Raw genomic sequence first — 20,852 nt, 5'->3', positions numbered from 1 at the left:
GTGTCATTATAAGGAGACGTAATAATGGCACAGGCAAATGCTGAAAAACTACGGATAAATAAAAGATTTTAACATAACCACAACTGAACCAAAAATATCCTTACGTACTAGCAATGCCGCTGCTGCTGCTAAGTCACTTCAGTCATGTCTGACTCTGTGCGACCCCATAGAGGGCCTGAAGTGGAAGGACAAAATAGGTTCACAATAAATAAAAAATTACAAATAGTTTTAATGAAAACCCTGTGACCTAGATATAACTCTAAAAATATTTACTAAAATATATAGAACGTGACAAAAAATAGGACAGGTGAAGTATATTCTGGATAAACACACTGAAATAACATATTTCAAGTGGATATTTCATTGGTGTTTTGCAAGGACTTGAAAACATGATTCTAATTTCACCTGATAAAAATAAACAGGTCAGCCTATTAAGGATAATTATGAAAATTAAACATAATGTAAAAGACATAACTCTCCCAGATTTTATACCTTACTATTATGCCTCGATTATTAAAAGTGTAAAACCAGAGTAATAAGAGACATACTAATGTGTAGAAAAGAATAGATGGTCTGGAAATAGGCTCTATTGAAAAGCTGAAGTTGAAAGTGAACTCGCTTAGTCGTGTCTGACACTTTGCAACCCCATGGACTGTAGCCTACCAGGCTCCTCTGTCCATGGGATTTTCCAGACAAGAGTACTGGAGTGGATTGCCATTTCCTTCTCCAGGGGATCTTCCCAATCCCAGGATAGAACCCAGGTCTCCCACATTGCAGGCAGATGCTTTACCATCTGAGCCACCAGGGAAATGTCTTACATATAGTAATTTAGCACATGATGAAAGAGGAGTCATATTACTAAGTTTAAAAAGTACTAACGTAGTAAAGTATCAATGTATATCTCCACCTAAAATACATTATAACCCAAAATAAATACCAGACAGATTATAAGATTAAATATAAAATATCGGTTCCTTTTACCCTCCAAAAAGTGTGTATGTGTCAAAGCCCTTAAAGAGAGGATGACCATTTCAGAGTTATGAAAAAAAGAGAAAATTATGACAGAAAAATATTAAAATTTAACTACAAAAATAAGTTACTGCAATGGGCTAAAATACAAATTAAAAACAAGCAACATACAAATTAAAAATTTTAAGAAATATGACAAAAGTTTATTTCATTAAAAATTTCTAATTAATTTTTAAAAGATCCTAAAAAGAAATAAAAACACGTGACCCATGGCGGATTCATGTTGATGTATGGCAAAACCAATACAATATTGTAATTAACCTCCAATTAAAATAAATAAATTAAAAAAAAAAAAGAAAAACAATTTAAAATGTACCACGGTCAATTTTAAAAAAGGAAAACATTCACTCAAAAATTATCAGATAAGAACAAATTATTTATGAGGCACTAGTTTTGTTTGTTTCTATTAAATGAGCCTGGTAGGATTATTCATTACCTGCTGCTGCTGCTGCTAAGTCGCTTCAGTTGTGTCCGACTCTGTGCGACCCCATAGACGGCAGCCCACCAGGCCCCGCCGTCCCTGGAATTCTCCAGGCAAGAACACTGGAGTGGGCTGCCATTTCCTTCTCCAATGCGTGAAAGTAAAAAGTGAAAGGGAAGTCGCTCAGTCGTGTCCGACCCTCAGCGACCCCATGGACTGCAGCCTTCCAGGCTCCTTCATCCATGGGATTTTCCAGGCAAGAGTACTGGAGTGGCGTGCCATTGCCTTCTCCGTATTCATTACCTACGAGATTTTAAATTATTAAAGTTATTCTGAGGTACTGTGACGCTATGAGGAGCCATTTTAAAATTCCTACACTTTGTCTAACTCCATTTTTGGGCATGCAGCCCCGAAGAAACAAAAAAATATGGAGAAACATATGGCGCAAGGATATTATTTGCAGCATCTTTTTTAATTATAGAAAAAAAATTAGAGCAGGGAAATTACAGATCTAACAAGAAGGGAAGGATTTGGTGAATTATGGCACATCTACGTATTCTATGGAATATTCTGAAGGCACTAGTATAATGTTTTTAAAAATGATGCAGCAGTAAGAGAAATGCTTAGGCTACAAAAAAACACTGAGTGGAAAAAAAAAAGGACTGAAATGATAATAGGCTACGATTATAACTACGTTTTCAAAATCATGTATGTTTAAACTATGTTTTTAAAAACCGTAATTACATTTTTTTTATTTTTTAAAAAAATCGGGTGTTAGAAAAACAAAAAGCCAGTAATGGTTCCAACGGCGGCGGCTCCAACGGCAGTCTGGCTGGGACACAGGATGTGGGGGGAGGGGCAGCTGTTGGGCAGACGGAACAGACCTGAGGTAGAGGCAGAAAGGTGGAGCCCAACTTGGGGGGAGTGCTTCCGGTGGCCATGGCTGGTGGGCAGGACGATCTGTGCCCTTCCCCCACCCTTCTCCAGCACACTGGGTTCGGCCCTGCTCTCCTTCACTCCATCGGCCAAATGGACTTCTAGGCCACCAGGCCAGCTCAAGGGCGCCTCTGTGACGGGGTCCCTAAAGCACCTTGCAGTCTTTTAGAGGGCTCTGATATCTCTCGAGGGCCTCGTATTCCAAACCAAACGGAAGCACTTTCTAGTCACCGGAAGTGCTTTGACGCCCGGAAGTAGATCCGTAGGGGCGGGGGAGAAGTGGTCCGTGATCCGTGAGGCACGCTGTGGCTTCGGGGCTTCGGACGACAAACCCGGCTTTCGGTGAATCTTGGATCTTTGTGACTTTTCCAAATACCTTTGAGATCACGAACTCAGTGGAAGAACCTTGACAACACTAGAACACTGAGAACTGGGACAGTCGAGTGAAAGAAAGGAGAGCAGAGCGGTTCCGAAGCCGCGGAAGCGGCGCAAGTTCAGCGCTAAGGTAGGATCCCCCAGCAAACGTGGATCCTCTGGCGTCCCAGTGACGTGGCCCCCTCCAGCTGGCCAGCTTAGAACTCTATATCACGTCCCGGGGAGTCTAGCAGCCCCGAGGACCTAAAAGTCCAAAAGGACATTCTTGTGGCCTTCAAGCCGAGGTTTCCTGGGGCTCATCCTACCAGGGAATTCCTCCGCCTACCCTTCCGGTTCCTCACGCTCCAGTGTGGGTAGAAAAGCCTCCAAAGACTACTGATTTGGAGTACTTGAGGTTCTTCTCATCTTTGGAATCGCCTTAGCGCCATCCGCATTTGTTCTGCTAGCTTTCTAGAAGAAATGGCTTCTGTAAAGGATGCTAAGGTTAATCCCAAAAACAGTTCCTGTGACTCTGCAAATGCAGAATTTGGAGCCGGAGCTGACGGTCAGAGTACTAAGACTGAGGAAGCAAATGGCGGACAGAGAAAGCAGGGTAGTCAGCAAGACCAAAGCTCATCAGTGGTCGACTTGAAGGCAATTCAGGGCGTCCCAGAACCATCAATGCCAGGAGAGGCTGCCACTAGTACAAAAGGGAGTGCAGCAGAGCAGCCCAGCCCTGGAGAAAGAGGAGCCAGCTGTATCCCCTTCTCTGGTCCTCACGGAAAAACGTCAGCCTCAGAGGTCGGAGTCGAGAATAGAGAGATTAGAGGCGTCTGTGACAAAAGAATGATGACGCAGCCTGAGCAGAAGCCACTTGGTGACCCAGAGTCATTCTTTTCTGAAAAAGGCTCTTCTGCCCGAAAATTTCCAGACAGCCATGACCATACTTCAGAAATACCAAAACATCAAAATTGGGGTGTGGTAACTGAGCACCCTTCTTCAGGATGTGACTGGTCTGATTTGGGTGAGGTTCCTACATTGGGATTCCCTCAGGAAGAGCCAGTCTCACTCAGTCTGGCAGAAACTTCAAAGCCTCCATTCTTCACAACTGAGCAGGTTACCTACTGGCCTAATTGGTACAGTGGCCCTTGGCATGACTCTGCCAGCTATTGGCCCAGCAGTTCCAAGCCTCCTTGCTATTCTTCCATGGGCCATAGCGTCAGCAGCAGCAGCACATACCTGGCTGGAAGGAGCAGCGAGAGCTACTGGAGTGATTATTCCTCCAGTTTTCTAGTGTCCTCCTCAGACTGGTCCAGAGAGTCGATGGCATCAGAAAGTCAGTCTCCAAGTTCTCGTTCATTTCTTTTCTCTAGAGGTTCAGAAACCAAGGTGAAGGAGAGGAGATGGCCTCTCCAAGAGGAGATCCCACCACAGCATCAGAGAGGATATGCATATTATTACCAGCCAAAGAGCCAGTGGGAACAAAGCCTAGAGGTGGGTTTCACTGATACCCACCTGCAAAAGCGCCATTGGAAACAAAGCCTAGAGGGTTTCATTGATACCCATTGTCACCTGGAAATGCTGTTTTCCAAGCTGTGTTTCAGAGGGACCTTTGGCAGGTTCAGAGAAGTTTATAGCCGCTCCTTCCCTAAGGAATTTCAAGGCTGCATCTCGGACTTCTCTGATCCTCGCGCACTAAACAATGGTCTATGGGAGGAGATGTTGAAAGACAATATGACTTGGGGGGCCTTTGGCTGTCACCCCCATTTTGCAAATTCCTACAATGACATCCAAGAAAGAAACATTTTGCAAGCCTTACGGCACCCCAAGGCTGTAGCGTTTGGAGAAATTGGCTTGGATTATTCCTATAAGTGTGGCACACCTATCCCAGAGCAGCACAAGATATTTAAGAAGCAGCTACAGCTGGCCGTGTCTCTAAAGAAGCCCATAGTGCTCCACTGCCGAGAAGCTGACAGTGATCTGCTGGGCATCATGAAAAAATTTGTGCCCTCTGACTACAAGATCCATAGGCATTGCTTCATTGGCAGTTACCGAGTCATCGAGCCTCTTCTTAACTACTTTCCCAACATGTCCGTGGGCTTCACAGCAGTCCTGACCTACCCTTCTGCCTGGGAGCCCCGGGATGCTCTGAAAAATATCCCGCTGGAGAGAATCCTCGTGGAAACCAACGCTCCCTACTTCCTCCCAAATGGGGTTTCTAAAAGGTATTGCCGGTTTTCCCATCCAGGTCTGGCCCTGCATACGATTGAAGCGATTGCCAAAATCAAAAATCAGCCGATCTCTCACACCTTGGTTACCATACGAAAGAACACTAGTCGTGTCTTCAATATTTAAGCAGAGGGCACAGTCAGGAGTCTTCCAGAAAAGAGAGACCAGCATCCTGACAACATAAACATAGACTTGGTTTGAACTCTGCCTGTGTCCCAGGTCAAGGAGGTGTTTGGCAAGCCCACTGGAACAGAAGAAACCAGAACAGGATGTTCTCCTCAAAACCTCTTCGTAAGACTTCTGCTTCTGGCTGGTAGGGTGGGGTGCAATGGGATGGGAGGAGGGCTAAGGGGAACTATCCTTAATGTTATTAGGGGTTTCCTCCTAGCCCAATTGTGCCAGGGTAGTCCGTAAAGAAGAAAGAGTTCCATAGGGTTCAAGTTCGCTAATCCAAATCCTTGTTCTCTGCAGCCTGTGTTTTTGAGCAATTGGTGACTAAAGTCACCCTCCTGTCTTAAGAAAAGGGAGGGGGGCAAGGAGTGTTGAATTTTAGAAATAAGCTAGGTGACTTGTTCTGTTTATTGCCAAAATCTATTTGTTATTATAGGAGTTCTATAATCCCTATGGGTTGTTGTTAAATTCTTAAATTTGTGACTGTTCAACTTGCAATTTCTTTCTAAAGATAAACTAACAGTATCGTTTTATCTAAGAGGAAATCGGTTTAGATAAAAATGAGTTAATAGTCATAATAAGGGTTGGGGGGACTGTCGGGTAGCTTAGAATGACAGGAGCCGAACTGGTGGAATCTTAAAACCACTGAGATGGGTTTTGACTCTGAACTGAACTTCCTCACAACACTTGGATAACTGTAAAGCTCTTCAGATAACCAGCATTTAATACCAATTCTTCATTCAAATTGCTCTGATTCTTTACAAAGGCAAATATATACCACTTAGAAAAATCATTCTCCAGAAGGGCAGAAACAAAGAAGAGCTTCAGCTGCCCACTTGGCAAACAGCAGTCCTCCTTGAGAAATTAAAATGAACCCACATTTTAGGGAAAACATTTGAATTAGGAAATTTAATTTTACCAGCCAAAGCACATACTTAAGTCTAGGAGTCCCATTACTGGATGAGAAATTCCATTTTTAAAATGGAAAATCACTTTTGAAAACTAAATCAATGAAAAGAGGCCTAGCATACTCCAGACTTCTCTAGTTTGCTTTGTGCCTGTTTATGAGAATCCAGAAAAATCAGCTGGCTCTTTACCATCTGGTTCTCAGTTCAGAAGTCTCCTCCACAGAGAAGCCCTCCCTGACCACCAATCTGTAAGTGTTCACCTCACCTAAGAGGAAAAAAACCCTTGGTTTACTATTTTGAATTTCATTCTAGCCTTGTTTGAGATTGTATTGTTAATATAATGTGTTCATTGGTTATCTTCCCCACTAGGTTGTAAGTTTACACACTTGTGATTCTCCTTCACAGTGTACATACACCTGATGTTAGAAAAGTGCCTGGAATAGAGCAGGCACTCAGCAAAGATTTCTTGGAATAATGTGAATGAATAACTGACTTTATTAACAACTGGCAGTAAATGATAATACCTGAGCAAAGGGGCAGATACTAGTAAGAGACTAGAAAATTAAGCCATCCTAGTCTAGCACTCCTGTTTAATTTACAAGGCAAGGCAAGGTTGAAAGGCCAGGTATACTCTGCCAGTAGATGTCATCGATAATAAAACGAATAAATAAAAAAGATCAAGCCCTACCAGGGACTTGATAGTTCATATTTCCTATGAGTAATACTGAGTATAGCATAGATTTCTTCTTTGCTGGGAATCTAGTCATTTGAGAAAAAGAAAGCTGTAGCTAAAGTGCTTCGCTTTCCTTAGAACAAAAGAAGTTGATGCAATGTTAAAGGTGCGATTTAATTATATTTTGCAAGACAGAAAACATTCAAAAATTAAGCCCGTGTTTTGAGTTAGGAAGGGTTTTTTTTTTTTCCATTTAATGTATGTTTTAGATAGACATTGTTCACAGTGTGTCCCTCAACCCACTGGAGCCCTGAGCTTTTGATAAACAATTTTAGGAAAGTGGGTTCCATGGACACACATATTTGGTAAATAATGAGTTGTACAAAGTTTCTCAGATTTCTTTTTATCTCACATGTTCTGTGATATACCAACACGAGCCACAAATACCCAAGAAGGTGTTCCTTAAAGTTGTGCTGTGCTTAGTTTAGTTGCCCGTTGTGTCTTTGTGACCCCATGGACTGTAGCGCGCCAGGCTCTTCTGACCATGGGGATTCTCCAGGCAAGAATACTGGAGTAGGTAGCCTATCTGGAAATGGCAACCCACTGCAGTATTCTGGCCTGGAAAATCCCATGGACAGAGGAGCCTGGTGGGCTACAGTCCATGGGATTCCAAATAGTCAGGTGTCTGAGCACACATGCATGCACAGCACAATTCAGTGAGCTCAAGTTCTTTAGAAACACAAGCTTGGGAAACACAGCCTTAGTCACACTCTTGCTGTTGTGATGCCCTTATCACACTTTGTACAAATCTCTACTCATGACATTCTAACATCCTCTTTCATTTACCTTTCTCACAACATAAGATCTGTGGAGAACACAGTGTCATCAATGTGATCCTAGCAAAGTGACATTACCAAGTGGGCACTTTAAAAACAAGTGTAAATGAGTGTTTACATTTGTAAGCACAAAATCAGTAAGACAAATAGGATATACACATATTAAAATTAAAGTTCTGTTCCCAAAAAAAGGATCTTTTTACATGGAGAAAATACTTTTCTTAACCTGCTCATCTCCCTCTACATTTTGATGACAAATGCATAGACTATACTCTGCAGTGTTTCTAACATGTGAGAGCTTTGCCATTATTTCTTTAGGAATGGAAGTGAGCAATAGTCTTTTCTGAGTGTAGTATATCCAGAGTGGCAGAAGTCAAAAATCACAATCTTCCTTTTACTTATTTCATGAAAGCAGTAAAGAACATTTTATCTGTTAATGTTACTAGTTAAAAATTAAAAGGAAAAAAGAAAAACAAGGGAAAAAATGAAAAAAACACACAAAAAACCCCACAAAACAAAAACAAACATCATGATCCAGATGTGCAAAATTTGAGCCGTTTGTAAGTCGTTTTCTACTAAAGTCATAGATAGGTCATTGAGTTGCAGAGATAGATTATTTAGCATTCATATTTGTATGGCACTTGGTTTGTCTACCTGTTCTGGAAGTTCAGAGAGCCATGAAGGCAGCCAGGGATCTAGAATTTCAATTTGTCATAAGTGGTCCCTGGGCCATCAGTCAGTCCAGAGTCACCAGGTCTCTCATGCCCATTAATGGGCTGGGCTCCCTGAACCTTGGCAGTCCTTTCACACTGCACATCAATATTTCGCTTCACTTAAATTTTAGAAAGGCAGTTATTTCTATCTTTAAAGCTCAAAAGGAACAAATTGCCCACTTTGTCTTGAGAGATGGGAGGATTCTGTTTCTTCAGCTGGTCTTTATTCGTAGCTGACATCAAAATGAGTACCTGCTTATTGTGGAATTTTTGAGACTACTAAAGAGCACAAATGGGGAAAAAGTTCAAAATCCTACTACTAAGAAACAGTTTAACAACTGAAGTAGCTCTCTAGAGGTTTCCCCTAACATTTCCATAGTTTTGGCCAATTCCAGCATTGTACTCCTTGAGTCAGCTTTACTAATTAGTATTTACTATAAAATTCATTTCACGTCATAATTAGCATAAGCAGTGCATTTTACTTCCTCTGAGTTTGTGATTTAAATACATTAATTTTGTGTATTACGGTTTGCTTTCCTGAGCAACAAACTAGAAGTGTGTTAATTCTGTATGTTTTTAATACTCAACTCTTTGATCTCGAACTTGTTCAAATCTTTTCTGCTTGCTGATTTATAAAATGCTGCTTTTAAGTTTGTTTTTTCCTTCAGTTCTTGGGTATCTGTTTTTTTTGGTACTTTTTTCTAATGCCTTAAGTTTAATTTGGGGGGAAAAGACAAAAGTATTCAATACCACAGATTTGCTTTAATTATTACTCTGCTATATCGATAGGATTTTTTATTTTAATGTTTATTTTCCCACTAAAAATTAATACATATGCATTACACAAATATGAAAATAGGAACAGAAAGAAGTATAGGATATTTCCACTACCCAAAACCCACTGTTTTATTAATGTCTTTTATTAACATAATTGTGATTCTATGTCAAATTACATATACTTTTTAAAAAATTGTATTTTACTTATTATGCCAAATTATATATATTTTTTTTTTTCAAATTATATATTTTTTAATGCATATGTTTTCATGCCCATACTCACTGAAGATTTATATGCCATAAAATCCCACCACCAATCTGTATACAATGTTCATGTATGTGTTGATTAAGCAGAGTTAAAGAAGGAATATTTACAGGTCCGAGAGATTTCAATTCTATTAATTTTTTTTAATTTGTAAAGAATTGTCAGTTCAAGTATTAATTCCAAAAATTAACATCTATTGGAACAATGCCCTTGAATGGACAAAAATAATGTATTTTTTTCTTTTTATATCCCTATCTTGCATTTGTCATTTTACTGTTTATTGTGCTTTTATCTTTCAATAAACAATTTAAAATGTTTACAATCTGTTTTCAACTTTATTTATATTTTGTAATTTACTCATAAGTTTGTTTCCATTGCTTACCACTAACCCTTTTATTTTATGACTTCCCCAAGGTTGAACCATTTAATTTGCTTTATGATTGGCTGGAGTTCAAGCAACTTTCTCAGGAAAAGATTGTAGATGGCATGTTTATGAGAAGTCATATATCTGAGAAAATCTTTCTGCTGCTTTCATTAATAATACCTTGGCTGAGTCTAGAACTTTTGGGTCACATACATTTTCCTCTAAAAGTTAGAGACACTGCTTCACTGTCTCCTTGCATTTAATTTGCATAGCATTCTGATGTCAACTTCTCTTTATTTGGAGGGTTAAACTACTTTTTCTCTCAGGATGTTAGGTAATTTCTTTGCTTTGCCCTTGAAATTAACATTAAAAAATGCCAGACTATATCTGCTTATTGGTCTCTTTTTTATTATTTTCTCTGGTACACACTAAGCATTCAGTCTAGCTGAGAAAGTTGGTTTTGTCGGCTGCCGTCTCGGGTCGCACAGAGTTGGACACAACTGAAGCGACTTAGCAGCAGTATAGCATGCTTAATTGATTTGATTGCTTTTAATCTAGCTTTTAATTCTTTAGGAGCAACTGTCTATATTATAAGAGCTCCACCTTTTGTCCAGCCTTTCATTACCTATCTCACTGCTCTCATATCTGACCTTTTCCTCTGCATTCTGGGAGAATTTTTCAAGTTTGCCTCTTCCATATCATTTTCTCCAGTTTCTTTTCTTTCTTTCTTTCTTTTCTTTTTTTTTTTTTTTTTTACTATATATAGTGCTTTTTAGTTTCCTCACATTTTTTTCCTTTAGTGAACTCCCTTTGCCTTTTCACCTACAGGCTCATTCAGCAATATTTTAAATGTATTCTCTTGTTCTCTTTTCTCCTTCTAACCTTCACTTCAGTTTGCTTTAACCACTTTGTTTCATATACTTCTTTCCACTTAATAGGAAGCACAAAGCAAATTATCAAAAATATTCATTTTCTTATGGTAAACATCTTTTTAAAATAAATATTTGTCTTCCTCTGCCCCTTAAATACTATGTTCTTCTCCATTTATGTTACAGAGCCTTTTCAGAAACCTTCTCTTGGGTTTCTTTGTTCATTCTTGAATAAAGAGCAGTGTATCCAGACTGATGTTTTTCTAAAACTAGGGTGGGCAGGTCTTCTTTCCTTTCTTCACTGCCAATTCCAGTGTTCTAATTCCTCCTGTCAGTGGGAAGCTGGTTGATAGAAATTCATACACAGCCTATTAAAAGAAGCAGGGGCCATGGAGAGTCCCTGCAGGAAAAACTTCAGGTTTTTCCATGAAAAAATTTTATAAATTGACCCGACTTCCACTCTGGGAACAGAGCGTGTATAGCCAGTCCTTCATGTTCATTGCCTGCCACATCAGAGAAACGCCCTAATGCAGGGACTGCTTTTTCCCGCAGTGTGACTATTACTGAGTGGGCCTCCTAGTAACACTTTTAATCCATCAATAGCTGTTTAAGTAAGCCCAGTGGAAGTCCCTACAGATTGTCAGAACCGCCCAACTCCATTCTTGTCACTTCCTGAAGTGAAATTTCACATTGCTTTTGGTATAATTCTTAAAACTGACCACCTGCACTGTATCCAGTGGAAATCCTTCACCATTTGCAGCATGAAGATGGAACTTCTCCCTGGCCTCCAACACTATTATGGACTCTCCACTGCTTGTCAGCCTTTTGGCTAAGATGAAGTGTGACTTCTAAATATTTAAAAATTTTGCAGTCATTTTATTTGGGATTGCGAAGATGGAGATGTTCATCTAAGTATCAATGCCCAAGTTATAACCTCACTCCAAATTCTCATTTTTTCCTCATTTCTTTTTTGATAAATTTATGTTCCTATGGACACTGTGTTCAAATAGGCATATCTTATTTTAGAAAATTCAAGTTATACAAATCTGAATCCCATTTAGCTGAACATAAGCGATGGTCAATAAAGGTAAATTCAATAACTAAATAAAAATACAAACTAGAGAAAGATAATTTCTAGAAATTTTTATATTATAAAAATATAATAAATCAATTTATGCTCCAATTTTCTTTTTTTTTTTGTCTGATGGAATTTATTTTTTAATATAAATTTATTTTAATTGGAGGCTAATTACAATATTGTATTGGTTTTGCCATACATTGACATGAATCCACCATGGATGTACATGTGTTCCCCATCCTGAACACCCTTTCCACCTCCCTCCCCATACCATCCCTCTGGGTCATCTCAGTGCACCAGCCCTGAGCACCCTGTATCATGCATCGAACCTGGACTGGCAATTCATTTCACATATGATAATATACATGCTTCAACGCCATTCTCCCAAATCATCCCACCGTTGCCCTCTCCCACAGAGTCCAAAAGACTGTTCTATACATCTGTGTCTCTTTTGCTGTCTTGCATACAGGGTTATCGTTACCATCTTCCTAAATTCGATATATATGCGTTATTATACTGTATTAGTGTTTTTCTTTCTGGCTGACTTCACTCGTATAATAGGCTCCAGTTTCATCCACCTCATTAGAACTGATTCAAATGTATTCTTTTTAATGGCTGAGTAATACTCCATTGTGTATATGTACAACAGCTTTCTTATCCATTCATCTGCTGATGGACATCTAGGTTGCTTCCATGTCCTGGCTATTATAAAACAGTGCTGTGATGAACATTGGGCTACACGTGTCTCTTTCCCTTCTGGTTTCCTCAGTGTGTATGCCCAGCAGTGGGATTGCTGGGTCATATGGCAATTCTATTTCCAGTTTTTTAAGGAATCTCCACACTGTTCTCCATAGTGGCTGTACTAGTTTGCATTCCCAGCAACAGTGTAAGAGGGTTCCCTTTTCTCCACACCCTCTCCAGCATTTATTGCTTGTAGACTTTTGGATCACAGCCATTCTGACTGGCGTGAAATGGTACCTCATTGTGGTTTTGATTTGCATTTCTCTGATAATGAGTGATGTTGAGCATCTTTTCATGTGTTTGTTAGCCATCTGTATGTCTTCTTTGGAGAAATGTCTATTTAGTTCTTTGGCCCATTTTTTGATTGGGTCATTTATTTTTCTGGAATTGAGCTACAGGAGTTGCTTATATATTTTGAGATTAATTTTTTGTCACTTTCTTCGTTTGGTATTATTTTTTCCCATTCTGAAGGCTGTCTTTTCACCTTGCTTATAGTTTCCTTTGTTGTGCAGAAGCTTTTAATTTTAATTAGGTCCTATTTGTTTATTTTTGCTTTTATTTCCAATACTCTGGGAGGTGGGTCATAGAGGATCCTGCTGTGATTTATGTTGGAGAGTGTTTTGCCTATGTTCTCCTCTAGGAGTCTTATAGTTTCTGGTCTTACGTTTAGATCTTTAATCCATTTTGAGTTTATTTTTGTGTATGGTGTTAGAAAGTGTTCTAGTTTCATTCTTTTACAAGTGGTTGACCAGTTTTCCCAGCACCACTTGTTAAAGAGATTGTCTTTTCTCCATTGTTAACAAGTGGTGCTGGGAAAACTGGTCAACCACTTGTAAAAGAATGAAACTAGAACACTTTCTAACACCATACACAAAAATAAACTCAAAATGGATTAAAGATCTAAATGTAAAACCAGAAATTATAAGACTCCTAGAGGAGAACATAGGCAAAACACTCTCCAACATAAATCACAGCAGGATCCCCTATGACCCACCTCCCAGAGTATTGGAAATAAAAGCAAAAATAAACAAATAGGACTTAATTAAAATTAAAAGCTTCTGCACAACAAAGGAAACTATAAGCAAGGTGAAAAGACAGCCTTCAGAATGGGAGAAAATAATACCAAACGAAGCAAGTGACAAAGAATTAATTGCAAAAATATACAAGCAACACGACTGAGCGACTTCACTTCACTTTTTAGGTCCTTGTTAAACCTTTCTTGCATCTTCTCAATCCTTGTCTCCAGGCTATTTATCTGTAATTCCATTTTGTTTTCAAGATTTTGGATCATTTTTTACTATCATTATTTGGAATTCTTTATCAGGTAAATTCCCCATCTCTTCCTCTTTTGTTTGGTTTGCTGAGCATTTATCCTGTTCCTTTACCTGCTGGGTATTTCTCTGCTTCTTCATCTTGTTTATATTGCTGTGTTTGGTGTGGCCTTTCCGTATTCAATGGCTTCCCTGGTGGCTCAGACGGTAAAGTGTCTGCCTGCAATGCAGGAGACCTGGGTTCGATCCTGGGTCAGGAAGATCCCCTGGAGAAGGAAATGGCAATCCACTCCAGCACTCTTGCCTGGAAAATCCCATCGATGGAGAAGCCTGATAGGCTATAGTCCATGGGGTCACAAAGAGTCAGACATGACTGAGCAACTTCACTTTCACTTTCCATATTTTGGCAGTTTGTAGGGTTCTCTTTATTGTGGAGTTTCCTCACTGTAGGTGGGGTTGGACGGGTGGCTTGTCAAGGTTTCCTGGTTAGGGAAGCTTGTGTTGGTGTTCTGGTGGGTGGAGCTGGATTTCTTCTCTCTAGAGTGCAATGAAGTGTCCAGTAATGAGTTATGAGATGTCAATGGGTTTGGTGTGACTTTGGGCAGCCTGTATATTGAAGCTCAGGGCTATGTTCCTCTGTTGCTGGAGAATTTGTGTGGTATGTCTTGCTCTGGAAATTGTTGGCCCTTGGTTTCAGTGTAGGTATGGAGGCATTTGATGAGCTCCTATCGATTAATGTTCCCTGGAGTCAGGAGTTCTCTGGTCTCAGGATTTGGAGTTAAGCCTCCTGCCTCTGGTTTTCAGTCTTATTCTTACAGTAGCCTCAAGACTTCTCCATCTGTCACTTCCAGGGTGGTTCCCTCTATTTCAGCTTCTTCTGTTTGCTGGTCTCTTCAGTGTCTAATTTCCGCCTTGACACAAGGAGGCGGTGGTGGACACTTTTTTAGGCTCACTTGTTCAGTCGTGCTGTGGGGAGGGAGGAACACTGCAAACAAATATCACTGGCGTGTGTGGGGAGTGCTCACAGTGTCTCGGCCACACTGGGTTTACCCCTGCTCACGGCGTGTGTGCTTTCCCTGTCCACACTGCTTAGCCTCTAAGTTGCTCTGCTGGGAACTGCCTGAGGCCGGCCCTGGATTGTATGCACTTCCCAGGTCTAAGCCACTCAGGTTCAGGTTCTTGGGTATGCCTCAAAGGTGCAAACTCGGTTGGGCCTGCATTTTGTGCCCTTCTCAGGTCCGAGCAGCTCAGGTGACCAGGTGTTTGGCGAGCGCAGTCGCTGCAATTTATCACCTCCCCCGTCCCTGCCGCTCAGTTTTCTGGGTGTACAACCAGCACACCTTCTCAGGCGGATGTCTACCGTCCAGAATCCCAAGAAGTCTTGGTTAGCAATGAAGCCTGTTTGCAGTTTGGTATAGGATGCCTCTCCAGGACTGCAACTGTCCCCTTCTGGCTCTGGCTGCCCTCACCTGCCTGTCTCTGGCGGGGGATGGGCCAGTCTGCAGCCAGCTAGCTCTGCTCAGTCCTTTGTTCTGTGAGCTGGCCTGGAGGTGTCTTAGGTTAGGGGTTTTCACTGGATAGCTATCCCACAGTCTGGTTTGCTATCTCAAGTTAGTTCCCTCAGATTGCCCTCGGGGCATTCAGGCCTGGTCCTTACTCTAAGCAATGCAGCCTGCGGCTCCCTGCCCAGTCCCCGCTTGCTAGTGGCAGATGCAAGCATCTGAGCTGCTTCTCCAGTGGGAGTTACCATTGGGCATGTAATCTGTGGGTTTTAATTATTTATTTTTCCTCCTAGTTATGCTGCCCTCTGAGATTCCAAGGCTCATCACAGACTCGCCAGTGAGAGTGTTTCCTCGTGTTTGGAAACTTCTCTCTTTTTTAAGACTTCCTTCCCAGGACGGATCTCTGTCCCTACCTCTTTTGTCTCTCTTTTTATCTTTTATATTTTTTCCTACCTCCTTTTGAAGACAATGGGCTGCTTTTCTGGGTGCCTGATGTCCTCTGCCAGCATTCAGAAGTTGTTTTGTGGAATTACTCAGCATTCAAATGTTCTTTTGATGAATTTGTGGGGGAGAAAGTGGTCTCCCCGTCCTATTCCTCCACCATCTTAGGACCGCCCTATGCTCCGATTTTTGTGACTAAATATAGGGTGGGTTTAAAATGAAATGCACCTACATGGACAGGATAAGCCTTCATCAAACTTATTTTTACTTGTCTGTTTCTTCTTGAGACCTGATTTTATGGTGCATAAAGGGGGGGAAAAGGGGAGAAAAAGATGGTGGAGGAGTAGGTGGAGGTGGAGTACATCTCTCTCCTCAGATACATCAGAAATACACCTTCAGACACAGAATTGCACGTACAATAGAAGCTGAGAGTGGACAAGAGTACCTGACTAGTGGAAAAGAATATACAGAACCATCCAAAACTTGGTAGGATGAAGGAACTGGGGAAAAACAGGAGTGTTAGTATAAAGGGACCTGCCCTCAGTGGGTGGGGGAACTGAAGCAGGGGTCCAATCCCCAAATTGGGGCAATTGTCTGAATCAGAGGAGAAATATTTAAGGCTGAGAGTGAAACAGCTGATCTGTGGCACCCTAAATGGAATGAGAATCAGACAGTCCTTGCCACAGCCATACATACCCAGGACAGGAATACAAGTCTCCTGGAAGGGGCAGTGGCTGGGAGCTGGAGTTTAGGGATTGTGGAACAATCCCAGGGCAAGGGCTGCTGTTGACTGCAGAGAGATGGATCGAGGGGATGTGAGGGAGGAGATCATGGTGGAAAATGCCTGTGGAGGAAAGCCAGGCACCCATGGAGGCAAGGCCATACTGCTAAGTCATGCATAGTGGTTGGAGCTATCACCGTAGCCTCTCTCCCCCACTCAAGCCAGCATCTGCAGTTGAACAATAGAGAGGCTGGCCCATCAAATGCCTGATGCAGTGAACTGCAGAGTAGGACCCCACCCAGAGTGACCCCTTAAGTGCCTGATGCACCAATCTTCAGAGTAGGACCCCAGCCAGGGGGGCCTCCTCTATGTGCCTGAATGGGCAGAGCTACAGAGAAAGACTGGCCAAAGAGGCCTTCTGATCAACAGCTACAAAAGACTGGAAAAAAGACTCATAGGGCCATAACACCTGTGGCAGAGGCAGTCTGTGTCCCTGCACACTTGGAGCCGCCAGGGTCCCCACAAGCCAAACAGCTGTATGAACTTCATGCTCAACTCTCACTGGGCCAGAGCTACCACAGGCAAAAAAAAGTCTTGTGTCTATGCGTGTAGGGTCACTTTGGTCGAGTCCAATTCTGTATAACCCTGCAGGCTGTGGCCTGCCAGACTTCTGTGTCAGAAAAGGGGTTCTCCCTTTTCTGGAATACTGGAGCGTATTGGCTAATACTGGTTGCCATACCCTTCTAGAGCACTGTATTTCTTGCTGCCCTAGCTGCCAACACCCCGAGTACCTGGTTCCACCAGAACCCCTGCAACCCAAGCAGCTGCATGACCTCCAAATATGGCCCTCAGGGGCAAACCCAAGTCCTCCAAGGCAGCCCCAGGAGCAAACCCCAGTGGACGACCCATATCCAGAGGTGGAAATTGAAACCCAGGGGCAGTGTGGCTAAGAAAGAAGACCCAACACCTCCCCACCAGCTGTAAAAGCTGCAGATTAAATCCACACAATCAACTAAGCAGACTCTGTGTCTATGGAATATATAAAAGGCCAATGAGAGTTCCCACAAAAGAAAACGCACTAACTCTGATAACTGTGGACAGTGGAGGCAGGAACACACAGGAGTAGGACCACATTAGAATCTGAGCTGCCTCCATAGCAGGTCCAGAGATCAGCAGAATGTTGGAGGGCATCCTAGAGAGTTAAGATGGACTGTGACTCTCAGCGAGGGAAAGGACTGACAGCAGTAACTCAAGAAAAACATTTATTATTATTTTTTAACTTGTTCTGTAAATTCTTTTGGATTTTTTTTTATTTTCTTCCCCCTCTGTTGTAGTTGTAGATTTTATTGGCATGAAGAAATACAATTAAGTTTGAGCTTTTTTTTTTTCTCTCAGTCACATTTTTTTTTTAATTTTAGTTTATTTTTAAACTTTACATAATTGTATTAGTTTTGCCAAACATCAAAATGAATCCGCCACAGGTATACATGTGTTCCCCATCCTGAACCCTCCTCCCTCCTCCCTCCCCATACCATCCCTCTGGGTCGTCCCAGTGCAGTCACATTTTTTATTGTCATAAACCTGTGCCTCTATTTTGGGCTTTTTCAGTTCTGTGGAGTTTTCCTCATTTTTTCTTTTCTCTTTTTTAATTTTAGTTTTTAATGTTTAAACCTATTATTATTTTTTCTACATTTATTCCTTTGTTTTTTTCCTACTGTCCTTTACCCCTTGCAGTTAATCTTTAATGTATATAAATCTACTTTATCTACTTCTATTTAAATTGCATGTCTGTTCTTTCTCTTCTTTCTCTCCTTTCCTAACATATTTGTTAGTTTTATTTTCATTATTTATTCCCTAATTGGCACCTTGCTTTAGTTTTGTTTTCCAGTTTGTGCTCTAATTAGTTTTGTCCTGGTAGATATAATTTTTGCTTTCCTGTGTTCGCTGGGTCAATCTATTGTACTTTATATTTGTTGGACTGTTTTGATTTTGCCTAGGGGTGTATATGTATATGTGTATATTGAGTCACACTTTCTCTTATTGTTATAAGCCTCTGCCTCTACACTGGGCTTCTGCAGTTCTGTGGAATTTTCTTTTTTTCTTTCTTTTTCCATTTTTTTTCTTTTCCCTTTTTTATAATTTTAATTTTTAAACCTATTATATTTTTTTCTACATTTATTCCTTTGTTTACCTTTCCTACTGTTCTTTTCCCCGAGAGTTAATCTTTAATGCATAAATCTTCATCTACCTCTATTTAACTTTACATATCTATTCTTTCTTTCTTTTCCTTCTTTCCTTTCCTCTCAACATATTAGATTTGTTTTCATTGCTTTATTCTCCACTTGGCACCTTGCTTTAGTTTTGTTTTCCAGTTTGTGCTTAAGTCAGTTTTGTTCTTAACTGGTACATATAATTTTTTATTTCCTTTGTTTGCTGGGTCAATCTACTATACTTTATTTTTGTTGGACTGTTTTCACTTTGCTCATGGGTGTATATGTAAATGTGTAAATTCCATTATTTTAATTATTATCTGCCTGATTTTGTAACTGCCATTTGTCTGGGATTCATCTTTGGTTTCTCATTTTTGGATATTTGTTTTATTCTCACTTAATGCCATAAGAAACCACTTGTGGCATCTTCATTCCTGACCAGAGATGAAGCCTTGAGCCTTTGGAGTGGGAGCACTGACTCCAAGACCCTGGACTATCAGAGAACTAACACTAGGGAGTATCAAATAGTGAGAACTCACACAAAGGAAACCACTTGAATAAAAGACCCGGCATCACCCAGCCACTAGTTGCCCCTGTGCAGGATGCCTCATCTAAAGAACAAACAAAACGAAAATACAAACCCAATCATCAGCAGACAGGATTACCACCTCACTCAGCCTTTCCCATCAGAGGAAAAACAAACATAGGAACAAAAACTCAGCACAAATCTCATCCTATACAAAGCTCACACAAACCACTGGACCAACCTGAAGAGCAGAAACCAAAAGGAAGAAAGAATTCAACCTTCAATTCAACTTTCCTCCAAGCCTGGGAAAAGGAGACCTCAAACACAATAACTAAACAAATAATGAAAAGGCAGAGAAATACTAAGCAAGTGAAGGAACGAACTAGCAACACAGAAGTCCAAATAAATGAAGAGGAAATAGGCAAATTACCTGAAAAAGAATTCAGAATAATGATAATAAAGATGATCAAAAACCTTGAAAACAAAATGGAGAAAATGTAAGAATCAATTAACAAAGACCTAGAAGAATTAAAGTATAAATACACAGACAAACAACACAATTACTGAAAGTAAAAATACTCTAGAAGGAATCAATAGCAGAATATCTGAAGCAGAAGAACGAATTAGTGAGCTGGAAGATAAAATGGTGGAAATAACTTCTGAAGAGCAGAATAAAGTAAAAAGAATGAAAAGAGCTGAGGACAGTCTCAGAGACCTCTGGACCATATCAAATGCACCAACATTTGAATTATAGGGGTCCTAGATGAAGAAGAGAAAAAGAAAGTGTATGAGAAAATTTTTGAAGAGATTATAGTTGAAAATTTCCCCAATATGGAAAAGGAAATAGTCAATCAAGTCCAAGAGGCACAAAGAGTCCCATACAGGATAAACCCAAGGAGAAACACACCAAGACACATACTAATCAAACTAACAAAGACTAAACACAAAGAAATAATATTAAAAGCAGCAAGGGAGAAGCGACAAGTAACATACAAAGGAAACCCCGTACTCTTAACAGCTGATCTTTCAGCAGAAACTCTGCAGGCCAGAAGGGAATGTCAGGATATATTTAAAGTACTGAAAGGGAAAAATCTACAATCAAGATAACTGTACCCAGCAAGGATCTCATTCAAAATTGATGGAGAAATAAAAAGCTTTTCAGACAAGCAAAAGTTAAGAGAATATATATATATATATATATATATATATATATATATAGTCAAGAAATACAACCAAAGAAAAAAGACCTACAAAATCAATCCCAAACAATTAGAAAATGGCAATAGTAACATATATATCAATAATTACTTTAAATGTAAATGGATTAAATGCTCCAACCAAAAGACACAGATGCTGAATGGATATAAAAACAAGACCCATATATATGCTGTCTACAAGAAATCCACTTCAGACCTCAAGACATATAGACTGAAAAGTGAGAGGATGGAAAAATATATTCCATGCAAACGGGAAGCAAAAGAAAGATGGAGTAGCAATCCTCGTAACAGACAAAATAGACCTTAAAATAAAGATTACAAGAGATAAGGAAGAACACTACATAATAATCAAGGCATCATTCCAAGAGGAAGATGTAACAATCATAAATATCTATGTACCCAACATAGGACCACCTCACATAAGACAAACACTAACAGACATAAAAGGAGCAATTGACAGTAACACAATAATAGTAGGAGATTTTAACACCTCACTCACACCAATGGACAGATCATCAAAACAGAAAATTAATAAGGAAACACAAGTCTTAACTGATACATTAGATGAGATGGTTCTCATTGATATCTTCAGGACATTCC

The 20,852-nt window shown here is 40.3% G+C and overlaps 2 protein-coding genes across 2 annotated transcripts in view; one reads left to right on the top strand and one right to left on the bottom strand.

Annotated features, from left to right (window-relative positions):
* Positions 1-20,852, bottom strand: part of EFHC2 (EF-hand domain containing 2) — a 248,392-nt gene that overhangs the window by 158,815 nt on the left and 68,725 nt on the right. The window lies entirely within an intron of this gene.
* On the top strand, positions 1,995-9,271 carry LOC129638675 (putative deoxyribonuclease TATDN2). The gene has a single exon (XM_055563254.1). The coding sequence runs from the start codon at positions 3,221-3,223 to the stop codon at positions 5,093-5,095; it is 1,875 nt and encodes a 624-aa protein (XP_055419229.1). The 5' UTR covers positions 1,995-3,220; the 3' UTR covers positions 5,096-9,271.

This window comes from Bubalus kerabau, chromosome X (assembly GCF_029407905.1).
Source record: "Bubalus kerabau isolate K-KA32 ecotype Philippines breed swamp buffalo chromosome X, PCC_UOA_SB_1v2, whole genome shotgun sequence".
NCBI lineage: Eukaryota > Metazoa > Chordata > Mammalia > Artiodactyla > Bovidae > Bubalus > Bubalus kerabau.
This window is presented reverse-complemented; position numbering and strand designations above follow the sequence as displayed.